This window comes from Paroedura picta, chromosome 6 (genome assembly GCF_049243985.1).
Source record: "Paroedura picta isolate Pp20150507F chromosome 6, Ppicta_v3.0, whole genome shotgun sequence".
In the NCBI taxonomy this organism is placed as follows: domain Eukaryota; kingdom Metazoa; phylum Chordata; class Lepidosauria; order Squamata; family Gekkonidae; genus Paroedura; species Paroedura picta.
This window is the reverse complement of record NC_135374.1, coordinates 31,871,427-31,883,879: the sequence shown is the minus strand read 5'-3', so window position 1 is coordinate 31,883,879 and position 12,453 is coordinate 31,871,427. Positions and strand designations below refer to the sequence as shown.

The 12,453-nt window shown below is 42.2% G+C and overlaps 1 protein-coding gene across 5 annotated transcripts in view; it reads left to right on the top strand.

Annotated features, from left to right (window-relative positions):
• The first annotated feature begins 3,678 nt into the window (after nucleotides 1-3,678).
• Nucleotides 3,679-12,453, top strand: part of GRAMD1C (GRAM domain containing 1C) — a 56,927-nt gene continuing 48,152 nt past the window's right edge. Inside the window, exons 1-2 of one of the 5 annotated variants that reach the window (XM_077341974.1) lie at nucleotides 3,679-4,193; nucleotides 6,175-6,291. In XM_077341974.1, the coding sequence (XP_077198089.1) occupies nucleotides 4,191-4,193; nucleotides 6,175-6,291 (120 nt within the window). In that variant the 5' untranslated portion in view covers nucleotides 3,679-4,190. The other 4 variants (XM_077341978.1, XM_077341975.1, XM_077341976.1 and 1 more) reach the window with 4 other exon arrangements.

Genomic DNA, 12,453 nt, shown 5'->3' with positions numbered 1-12,453 from the left:
CAACTGGAGATGTTGGCCTGTGAAGCAAGAGATGTGCCCAGCAGCAGTGCAGGAGCCCCATCCCACTCTGCAGCTTCTCCCAGTTGGCCCAGAATATTCCCACAACATCACAGTAACTCTTTATTGCTCCTTTTGCACTAATAGAGCTTAAAAGACAGAGAGCAAGCTGCACTTCCCTTCCTGCAAAGTAGCTGCAGTGGGAGAAAAGATGGAGTCATGGAGTGGCTATAAGTGGAGAAGAACGAGATAATCTCAGAATTGTAGGGTAAACACCAGGGGGAGGCGTGATATAAATTAAATAATGATGATGATGACGATGATGATGAAGAAGAAGAAGATTGGGGAGGGTGTGCACACAAGAGAGCCCATGGAAGACTACTTTGTATCCTGATGTCCATAAAAACTTATCATCATTTTCACATAGCATAAGGTTAGGAGAACATGATGGAGCATTCTAGACAGTTGTGCTTGGATGTGAGAGTCCCAGTTCATAGTCATGTTCCGCAAAGAAGTTCACTGAGCAGCTTTGCAGATCATTCACTCCCCTCGGAGTTCTTGTGAAGGGCCCAATGCAATTCTGAGCAGTTGAGACAGGGTTGCCAATTCCAGATTAGGAAACAGCTGGAGATGGGGGGAGGTAGAGGCTGGAGAGGGTGAGGTCTGGGAAGGTGAGGGACCTCCACAGGGTATAATGCAATAGAGTAGCCATTTTCTTATAGTTCTCTATAGTTGGGAGATCAGTTGTAAATCCAGGAGATCCAGGAGATCTCTAGGCCTCTCTTGGAAACTGGCAAAACTAAGCTGAGCTCCTGAAGGGCAAGACACAAGTAGGGTTGCATAAAAAGTCCTGTCTCTTTAAGACCCATTATGCACGGGGGTTTTAGCGCACATTCGGGGTGGAATGGCGGCGACTAAAATCACCGATAACGCATGGAGCCGGCTGCAACCGGCCGCAGCTTCGGTGCATGCCGCCGAAAAAGCCGCGTCAGTGAAACGTGGAAGAAAGCGCAGCTTCCGGGTGACCGGGGCGCAACCAGAAGCGGCGCCTGGATCGCCGCGTGCATAATCGGTTACTCTGGGTTTTGCCGCCGTCGCGCCCCGCCCCGTACATAACCGGTATGCGTCGCGTCTTCCCCCTCCGCGTTTTCCATGTGACCCGAAATCGCCGTTTCGGCGGCCGTGCATAATGGGCCTAATAGAGGTTCAATAGGATGCTATTTGTTGGGGATGCTGATTTATACCATGAAAAGCTCAATTTTAATAATTTAAGAAACCACTATTAAAGAAACAGGACAGGTTTCTCCAGCCTGTTAGCAACCCTAGATATGTACCAAATATGAACATTCCAGCTACCAGGCCAGTAGGTATAGGAAAAATTACCTCAGTGTTAGGAATCATTAGAAAGTATAATTTAAAAGAATGTGTAGCTCATTTTTTTCCATAAGAAAAAATACGGTCAAAGTTGTTTCCAAAACTATATATAGTTACAAAACCAGCAAATAAGTCAAAACAAATACATTGTGATGATAACTTTGGCAAAAAATGTATATAGTATAAACCCTTCCACTGTCAAAGACATATGTAGTGTAAACCCAGCAACTGTCAACAGAAACAGACCTTTTGAGGTGTTTTCCAAACACACACGTTATCCAGTATCTTTGAGCTTTCTCAAAGAAAAGCCTTTATATATTTTTCCTGTAGGGGGCTCTGTTTTGAAATAGTTGAAACACAACAGCAACACACTATAGCTCCAATATTAGTATTAAAATGTTGTGTACTTATTCAAAATAAAAGAAATCCTTCTGGTATCTTTTGAAACCACCTACATGGAAAGGCTCCTTTGTTTGTTACAGATGCAAAAGCCAAAGTATACGTGCATATTGATAGGGATATATGGCCAGTGAAGGAGTCCAATGACTTGGAGAGACAGAAATATCTTGAGTCTTTTAACATTTTTATTATTCCCTCTTTCTCACTGAGGCCAAGGGTATGCCAAATACAGGATGGGACACCCAACAAAAAATAAGACTGGGATTACACAAAAACTGAAAAGAAGCTGCCGAATCAATTGTGGCAATCAATGGGGTGACAGAGATCAGAGCCGGATTGCCCTCATATCTGCAAGGGTAACATGCAGGAACAGGAAAACAAGCAGCTCTCTCAAAATGAAGGTGAAACAAAGCATATGTAGTGAGGGTGCATTAAATGATGCGTAAATTACAGAGTAGGGATCATCAACAGACTGTCGTTCGGAAGTTCACAGTCTCCCTCCCTTTACCAAAGCATCTTCCTGAAACATTTCCTAACAGCACAACCCCTATGGCCTTTGTAAAAATGCCCTCGTGAATAATTTAGTTTTGCACCGATTGCAGAAAGCAAGGAGAGCAGGAGCCTTTCTGACTTCATCAGACAGGCTATGACCTAAAATGGGGGCCCCAACAGAGAGCGGACTTGCACAGACAGGGAGCCCTTTATCTGTTCCGTGTAGCAATGGCAATGGGTGTCAGAGTTCCTTCCTCCAAGTAAAATCAGCCCAAATGCCTCTGTCCCAAATGGAATATAGCAATGACCTGTGTACAAAAAGAAGAAAAACAAGCCTGCAGGGAGGAGCAAATTTTAACTAGACGGAACTTTAAGAATACATACTTTCTAAAGGGACTACTCTTTGACCTTTCTTCTAGAATAGTCTAGAACTCCTCTCTGCTAGTAAGGCAGCTAGGGTTCTCTCTCCCTCTCCACTTCTTTCTTATCCAGTTTGTTAGTTCAGTGTCCTAATGGTTGCACTTCTTCTGGCTTCACCAGGCAGATTCCAAGTCTCTGTGACCTTCTGGGAGTCAGATTCCCAGTCGGTGTTCCCCAGTCTGTGTAATGCTGTTATTTTCCAGAAATTGGTTCTTGAAGGAAAAGCAACCTTATAGATTGAGGGGAGTGCTTCTTGAAGTTGACAAAAGGATGGGGGTTGGACTAGATGACCCATGAGATCCCTTCCAACTCTATTATTCTATGATTCCAAAGTGTGAGCTTTCATGGACTTTAGCCAGGACATCCATTGGCATTTATGGGGTTTTAAGGGTCAGATACTTAACACAGACTGTGGTGCAAAGGGGCAGGTTCATAGCATTTCTTGCATCTGGAACTTTCCTTCCAAGGATCCTTCCCAACCACACAGACACCCTCCAGCTGTGGATCAAGGAAGGATTTTAATTTATTGCCATCTGTCTATATGTTTTAAATTTGTTAAACATTTACTGGGTGATATGACCATATATGGTCATATTGACCTCCCCCCCCCCCCCAATTGGTCAGTGATGAACCTGGTGGGTTCCCAACCATGCTTCCCAACCATGTTCTGTAGGATTGTGCCACTTCTGGGGTTTCTGGAAGCCTAAAGAATATTTCAGGGTTTTTCCATGGTAAAAAAATTGAGAAACGCTGGCCTGTATGGTCTCTCTTGATAACTACACCCCCTTTTATACTTGTGTTTGTGTGTCTATATTTGAATGCATCTAGTGAAGTGCCCCAGTTATACATTTAGCGTTAAGGTGCCACTACGCTTGACTGAACTTAGCAGGACTTCTGTCTGAACATAAGGAATCTAGAACGCTATTGTTCTTATTGTGAGGCAGCCTGTGTGAGGTGGGTGTTCTTACAGTCTTCTTTCCCTCCACTCATGGATCCCTGGCCCTTTTAGTAATATGGTGAAGGGAATTTAGAAAAAGAGAGATGTGAGATAAACTTCCAACACCCTTCAATATGGGCATAAATTTAATCAAAATTATTTTATAGCCATTCTCCCCTTTTACCAACATTTTGGGGTAGATAGGTGGGTCATTAGCTGGGATCTTATTCTTGTCCTATTCTTCCCCCCTGTTCAGTAAAACTAAAATAAAATACAAAAATCTTTCCCACACAAAAAATTATATTATCTGCCTAGTGTAGTTCACTATCCTTTGCTCTTCCCAGATCGGCTCATGTGCCAGCATTAAAGTCGATCAACTTCTGTTAGCATCAATGGTCCTTCAAACGCGGGCTGCCGAATGGGTCTCCCTCACCTATTTCCCTTTTTGTGGACCCCCCCCCCTCCCGTCGTGCGGCTGGCCCTTTAAATCACGGGGAAGAGAGGCGGTGCAGCCCTATGGTGCTAATTCTTGTAACTATCCGAGGGGAGGCTGCATCTTTCTTCCCTCCATATGGTAAGCTTTCCGATCTTTCCCCCTTGACGTGTGCGTTTGTACTCTGCCCTCTCATGGAGCCCTTTCCCTTACTAGAAGGGCTGGTTCGCCTTTAGCAGCAGCGTTCAAGGGGCTCGTCGACCTTTGCGAGAGCGGTAAGCGCCGAAGCGCGCCTTTGTTGATACCGTTACCTTCATATTCTGTTGCAAACTGTCCAGGAGGGAGGACTCAGGGCGACGGGGGGACGGCGTTGCTACTGTACAATATTGTTTGTGTCCCCGTTACTATATTTTCTGCTCATGATAATGATGTTGCCGGCAGGGATACCATTGTTTGGGGGCATGGTATCTAGGCTGTCCTTTTAACCATGATTTTAGCCATCTATTTATCCAGATATTTACACCCTGCTTTTCTTGGGAGATCGCCCAATGGAAGAAAAGAATAATAAGGGCGTTCTTCCCCCTTTTTTCTCATCCCAAGTTTTGTTAAGGTGGCAGATTGGGGAGTCGAACCTCTGGCTCCGAGATTTGAATCTGATGCTTTTACCCGCCACACAGGATCTCAGGCAAAATTGCTCTGATCCAAAACTGGAATGATGGTGACGTGTATGAATTTTGCTTGTGATGCTGGTGTTAAAAACACAGCATTTTTTTGACAGCGGAGGGGGACAATTGCTGTTTATAGTAAATATATATATAGGTCCTTAGTCTAGAAATAGTATAGTGTATGTAACGCCTAGTCTAGTTTCTGCACCTTTCCTTGGGACATCTAATTTCCTTTTATTTTAGACAGCTTTAGAGTGTCCTGAGACTCTTCTTGTAGCCTTTCACAGAAAAATACTAAGGAACTAAAACTTGCCTACTCAAAACAGTCAAACCCAGACATTTGTATACCACTCTATAACTGTCAGTTTGTAGACTGTACTATGTTATGTTAAATGTATTGCAATAAGGACCAGTATAGCACAGCATAAATGAGGCTGACCGCCTCTAAAGAAACTGTTTCTGTTACCAGCCTTTTAAAACTTAGTAAACTTTTGCTCAAATAGAGAACATATGGGGGAAGGGGGGGACAAAGTTAACTGAGAATCCTTCTGTAAAATTTCATTTGCAGTTTGACTTGGAGAGGTGCTGCTAGCCCCTCTCACTGACAACTTGCATGTAATGGGTGCCCATTACAGTGTAGCTTGCCCATTTAAAAAAGGGATATATATCTTGAACACAAGCAAGCAAGAGGCAGTGCACAGCCTACCACAAATGAACCCTTGCCCTCTGGAGCTAAGATCCACTTTCCATGATTTAAAAAAAAAATCATTGCTAGCTGAAGGTACCTGCACTGAAGTTGTGCAATGGGTAAACAGATGAGAAGATTATAAACTTCAAAGTGGGGTTTAGAGTTCTTCTGGAATTACAATGACCTCTAGACTACATAGGTCAGTTCCCCTGAAGAAAATTGCATTTTTGGAGTCTCCATGGCATCAGATTCCCATTGGGATCTCTCCCTTCCCCAAACACTGTTCCCAAATCTCCAGATATTTTCTAAACCTGAGTTGGCAGCTTTAGCAGATAATCTGATGAAAGTATGGTGAGGAAGGTACTCACAATTACATCATAAGTAAAATCCAGTATGGCGATTTGAGTAGTAACATTCGGCACAGCACTTGCAATGGTAATGAAAGCTGTCTTGGAATTTGTGTGAGGAATTGCATTTTCCTACATAGATAATCTCACAGATTATGTGGTGGTCAAACATGATATCCATGTGGAGGAATTGAAACCTTCATGGCTGAATGGAACAAATGAAAAGTAAGATGTGAATTTATTATGCAACAAACTGAGCATGCGGAAAGGCTCTTGAATGCCATAATCTCATTAAAAGAAAACACTGGCAATGTCCCTTCCGTGTTCCTCATGGTTTATCCAGGGCCAAATTCAAAATTCTGAAAACGACTGATTTTACTCTTAAGTGTTGTTTTGCTAAATAACTCCTGTCTCATTCACAGGCACTTCATGAAGTGGATCATGGCCTCATCAGCCAGTTATTGATGGACTCCGAAGAGAATCTCACTGTATGCACAGAAAAAATACCATCGCCCTCTCCATATGATTGGAGCTTCTGGGTAACTATGTAGATTTGCTGTAAATTTATACATAAGGTTTTGGTCAAGGACATCTGTTTTCTGTAACAATTTAAGCCATCCCCCCCCTTTAGGGATTTTGTGATGATTATCTAGTGAGGGTATGCTCTAAATCAGTGGTCCCCAACCCCCGGTCCGGAGACCGGTCCCGGTCCATGGATCAGTCGGTACTGGGCCGCAGCTCCTCGTCGTCCTCCTCCCCAGCTGCTGCCTCAGGGGCTGCCCTGCCACTCTGCTACCAGCTCACCTTTGGTGCTCTCCAGCGGCCGCCATGGCTGGGGCTCTCCCTTGGCATGGCACTGGGCAGCTGCTGCTGGCAGCGCCCCCCCAGTGGGTGGCAGGAAGTCAGGGGCACCGTCGGGAAAGCAAGTAGAGGAGGGGCTCAGGCGACGGTGACATCCCTTGGCAAAAGACTACCCCCTCCCAGGCCTCATTAAAATGTCAAGCGTTGACCGGTCCCCGGTGATAAAAAGGTTGGGGACGACTGCTCTAAATTATAGAGCAAGTGATTTCTGTGGTATATGTCGTAGTAGGGTCCTAAACAACATGGTCCATTCTCTCTGGAGACATTGATGGCGTGATTTGGGAGACATGTTCTGGAGTTCTGCTCTTTCCAGGCATATGCAGTCCTGATTGGGTTTGGGACCATGGGGAAGAAGGAGCCCTGCCCCATACACTCTTTTCCCAACTTGAAGTGGCTTTAGGGATCATCATTTTGCCCCATTTATAGCCTAGCTCTAGTAACTTACTGGGGGCTGTTTCGGGTCAGGAAAATGACACAGGGGAGAAGATACTAAGATCCCACTGCCCATACACCACAGTTCCTATCTGATTTGGGCTCTTTGTGTATGAGGATATGCATATGAACAGTTACGTATATCCATTTTGGAACTGACTAGTTAGCTTGCCATAGTAGGGGTTGCACTCCCCAAAACAGCAGATTTGTACTTGGGGTTGCTGTTGGGGCATCATCCTTTATAGCTCTTTTATAGTCTGGTCTTAGCTTAGGCTTACCAAATGCCTGCTTAATGGTGGGCAAACTCCTGGAGGGCTAAATGATGAGCAAATTCCTGTTGCCAATGCCCACTGATGCGCATCTGGGGCAAAAGCAGGGTGGCAAAACAGGGGTCTTCATTGCCATGCTTCATTGTTCTCAAATCAAATATTTATTGTGGTCTTCAACCACATCCAATCACAATACAGAAAAAGCACTTGCCCAGAAACTCTTTTGAGTGAGCACTATAGCATCGTCCCAGTGAGATGCCACTGCCCCCCCTGGCAACCCTATAGCCTAAGGACTGCTTCATCAATATTATTCAGTCTGTTCTGTTTTATGGGAGTTAATGCCCTGGCTTGTTTTTATTGACATGTTTTTGTTGGCGTGCTTTGTTTTTATTGCTTTACTTGTGCGCTGCTTCAAACAGGTTTGGAGAGTGTGAATACCAGTTTCTAAATACATAAATATGAGGATTGACAGTTCACAGCAATTGAAAGTTGCCCCCTTACAAAATTCAACCATCGAGAGTATGCAGCAAGTCCAAGATACAATCCTAAACACTTTTATTATGAACTGCCCCACTCATTGTTCTAAGTTTTATTTCCAAGTAAATGTGTTTGGAAGCATGGTGTTAATATTTATTTTAAGGATCAAAATCTAAAATTCAACATTTGAAATTCAACATTTGCTTCAAACTCAAATTGTACTATGGCAGTCAGTTAAGCTTTGGGAGTGCCACAAAACCCATATCCCTGACTCTTGAGCACATTCACTCCCCCATAGCTCACCTTCAGCAACAGATAAGAACAGAATGGCATGATTTTGCAGAAGGTGGAATGGGATTGTCTCTTGTGACCTGTAGCTGGGTTAAAATGCACATTGCCATGCACAGCTATGATAACCAAACTCAGATTTGCTTCATCTCTCTGCACCAGTCTGCTTCCAGATCTTAGCCAAGAGATAAATGCTAGAGCCCAGAGCCTGTATAAAGTGGACTGGGTGAATGTTAGAGACACTGAGCATTAATGTATGCTGCTTAGTGAATGTAAGAAGAGCCCTACTAGATCAGACCATTATTCCATCTGACTCAGCATCCAATTTCCTTGAATGGCTGACTAGAAGGGGCAAAGTGGCCAAATTCACCTGCTGTTACTTCCCCTGTTCTGGCAACTAGCATTTAGAGACCGCATATCTTTGAACATTGCAGTCTCGTAGCTAATGGTGATCCTGTCCTGTAGGCATTTGTTTAATCTGCTTTTAAAACCATTGAGGCTAGTGGCTGCCTCCACATCCTGTGATAATGAGCTCCACAAGTACCGTATATTATTAATTGGGTAAAGAATAACTTTCCTTTGTCTAGGACTTACCTTCTGTCAGTTTCCGTGGATGTCCCTGGGTCAAGTGTTTTGAAAATCTAGAATTATGATTAAAGGGATCACAGCTGGATTCTACCTGGAGGCATCCAAAATGTCATAGCCAGTTCCTTTGGGCGTTATAAGTTGCCCTAAGAATATAACTTAATTCTGCATTTAATGGGAGATTGCCTTTTAATGTTTCCACATATCAGGGCGTTAATGGCATATTAAGTAAACATTTCCAACTGTTCTTTTCAGCTGATGAGTGTTAGTAATGAGAAATGGTATTGTGCATTAGAATATACTAATAACTAGTAAACTCCCTTTATTCTTTCATTTTTCTTGCCTACCTCTGTACTTTCCCTCTTTGATACTCTCCTTCCATTATCCAGCAGGAATCTAATTTTATTGTTGCTCTTCAGAGAGCAGAAATTCTCCACAGGGACCCTCCCCCATATCTGTATCCCAGATCCACCACAGTGACAGATGAATGGAGTGTCACTCTACTCCTGCTAGTCTCTCAGCATGCCTTATTCCCTATCCAAATTGGATTGTTGAGTCACTAAGAAATGTACTTTTAAGAAACTGGTTCTTCTGTTTCTGTTAACTGAGTTAAAATGGGTACTGTACTTCAAGGGAATCTTGTGAAAAAGTTAAGAACTAGAAATTTTAATTATCTCCTGCATACGCTATGACAAGTGGGAAGCTTGAGAGACTTCTAGGAGGGAGAATCTCATCTCCAGGCCCCACTTATTCACCTGCGGCAACATCAGTGGTACCATCCTCCACTTCCATGGCTGGCCCCAGGGGCTCTTCTGGAGTCCTCTTCAAGCAGCTAGGATATATAAAAATATATTTAGCATTAGTGTGGTCCCAATCCATGGATGTAAGTATCCAGTGATGGGGGCCAAATGTTGCTATTAGATATATAGATATGTAATTGTCAGAAAAAAACCTTAACTTCTAGAACAATGTTGAGGGCCCATCAGGGAATTTATAATACAGAGATACTGTTACTTTTTCTAATGTAGAAAGTTCTTCAGTCAGAGCATAAATTTAACATGCACCAGAAATTCTGTGCTGGGGAGAAACCTTATAACTGCCCTGAGTGTGAAAAAAAAGCTTTAGTAGAAAAAGACCATTTGGGTGGACACCATGTAGCTCTTTAATTTTCCTCCATTCTCAGTCACAGTTTTGTTGTTGTTTGCTGCTAATGGCTTTAAACTGATGCTTCAACTTCTATTTTGTTTTCATCTGTTGGGATGTTAATTATTTGATTGTGATTTTGACTATTAGGGGGTTTAAAATATTCTAATAAGCAGTACATAGTGCATTCAAGTGGTTCGCCTGGGGTTTTCAATAGCAGCAGCTACTGACAGAATCACGTACAACAATGAAGAATAAGAAACTTGCAGGCTCTCTCAGCATTACAAAAGTTCGTCCCGTAAGCAATTAAATAACAGGAGTCTCATCAACCAAGCAGTATTGCTGCCCCTGTTAGGCCTGGGAGCATTACTAGAGCCATCCTTGATTACATATGTTGAATTATTAATCATACTCTGGGCATGGGAAATCTGAGTCAGAAGTTAAATGTCTTGTCTCAAGTGATGCATTGAATCACCTGCAGAGGTAAGAACTTTAACCCCTGTGCTTATTCCTGATGTCCTCCCATAGGAATGGGACAGCTAGAAGCAAAAACTTTACTCCTTGCATCTGAGTTTGTCACGTGGAAACTTGATGAATTTGTGTGCTTTGCCAGTACCTGAGGAATCCAATGATTGGCATAGGTGAAATCATACTAATTTGCCCAAGGGAGCATCTAGTTGTAACTGCACAAAAGAATGCATTTACCATACATTTTTTTTTAGATGTTCCTTTTTAGATGTGTCCTAGCAGGCACTTTTTCAGGATGAGAGAAATGGGAGTAGTTCCCATGTGCTTCATTCATAAAAAGAAGGGGCCACATTAACTTGGACAAGCGGTATAGTGTTTCAGGTTTATAACAATGAGATCTTTTTCTATCCAAGGCAATAATATTGGCCAGTAAAAATACCTGCTGCCCTCTTGTAACAAGGAATGCCGAGTACAAATGTAATTAAATGTAACTAATTGATATCCCTCATTCTTTGTTTTCTCTTTTCCAGAATCTGACTAGTTTTACTAGTGTGAAAAAAACACTGAACAGTGTTGGTGGTGTAGAGATCTCAATTGCAGAACAAATGCTATTCTTGCAAAGCAAATTTAATGTAAAAAATTGAGACAAAAAAGTCATAGGAAATTTTAAAACCATACTGCTTTATTAAGTTCAGATTTTAAATGCTAATGGCTTGTGAAAAGATAATATGAATATCTATTCATTGTTTCCCATGGGAAAAAAAGGCACAGGATGTAGTGAGTAATCTGTTTCATGGTCTCACTGTCTTAAAAAGAACTGGATTGTGATAATACACGTTTAGAAATGGAAACAAAGGTTTTTATTTTTGCATGTTAACCAATGAGGCAAAATACTAGGAAAAGACTCTGCAGGGAGCATTGTTCTCAACTAATCTGTATAACGGTACAGAAAGATAAAAACACAACGTTAATTAAGTTGGGCCAAAGGCACCTGTGAAGGTTGTCCATACCGACATAATTACACCTCTAGAGGTTTGTTTTATTATGATCGAGCCCCTTAAGTCGAACAAGAACCTGGCTTGTTACTAATTTTCTCAGGGCTTTTATTTCAGACTGCAACCTGGAAACAAGAATAAGTGTGGACAGCAAATATGACACTTTGTAGGTTTTTTCTTGTTTCAGAGCAGAAAATATTTCAGATACCTCCTCCCTGATAATACTTTCGTTTCTAATTCTCTAGATTTTTTAAAGGACGAGGCTGTTAATTATATAATTTTAACTTAATTATTTATGTATTTATTTTATAATTAAATTTCTATGACCACCCCTTTTGGCATAACCGTCTTGGGGTGGTTTATATATTAATTATTTCATTTACGTTGTAAACCGCTCGTAGCCCATCTAGGGGAGGGGCAATATAGGTACTTAATAATAAATAAATATGTTTGGTATATTATTTTGTGTAATGTTACCTGGCCTGAGCCAATTGGAAAGGGTAGGCTAAAAATAATAAAGTATTATTATTATGATTACTATTATAAATGTCTTATTGGTTGATGAGGGTAGAGGTAGAACTATGCAATGAATCTTGGTTAGCTGGAATTCATGAAGGGTGGATCTTGTGGTTAAGTGATCAAATTTCTGTTTTGTGGTTTTTGGAGGTTATTTGTGCCTCTAAAATTACTTAATTTTTCACTTTATCTTAAAATGTTCGTTGTGTATTTATGGACTCCCAAAGCAACTCAAAGGAATCAAAATCTATCTAGCACAAATAACTAGTGTTCAGTCTGAAATGTTCCTTGTGGAGAAGACTTCCACCTGAGTCAATTCAAGAAGAAATGTGTGTTTGGAGGGGCTACTTCTGCCCTCCCTGTGAAACTAGAAATGGAAACTAGAGGGAGTGAGGCCCTCAGCTGGTGTTGGATCCAGAAAATGAGCCAGCTTGTCACAATGTTGAATTCTTCAGAGTCTATGGTGGAGCTTGGGGAAGGTGAGGTTTGGAGAGGAGAAAGATTTCAGCAGGGAATAATGCCACAGAGTCCACCTTCCATACCAGGCATTTTATCCAAGAAACCTGATCCCTGGAGTCCAGAGGTCCGATGTTATTCTGAAAGATTTCCAGGCAACACCTGGAGGATGCTGATCCTGGCTGAATGTGTAATTCGGTAATGTTGCCTG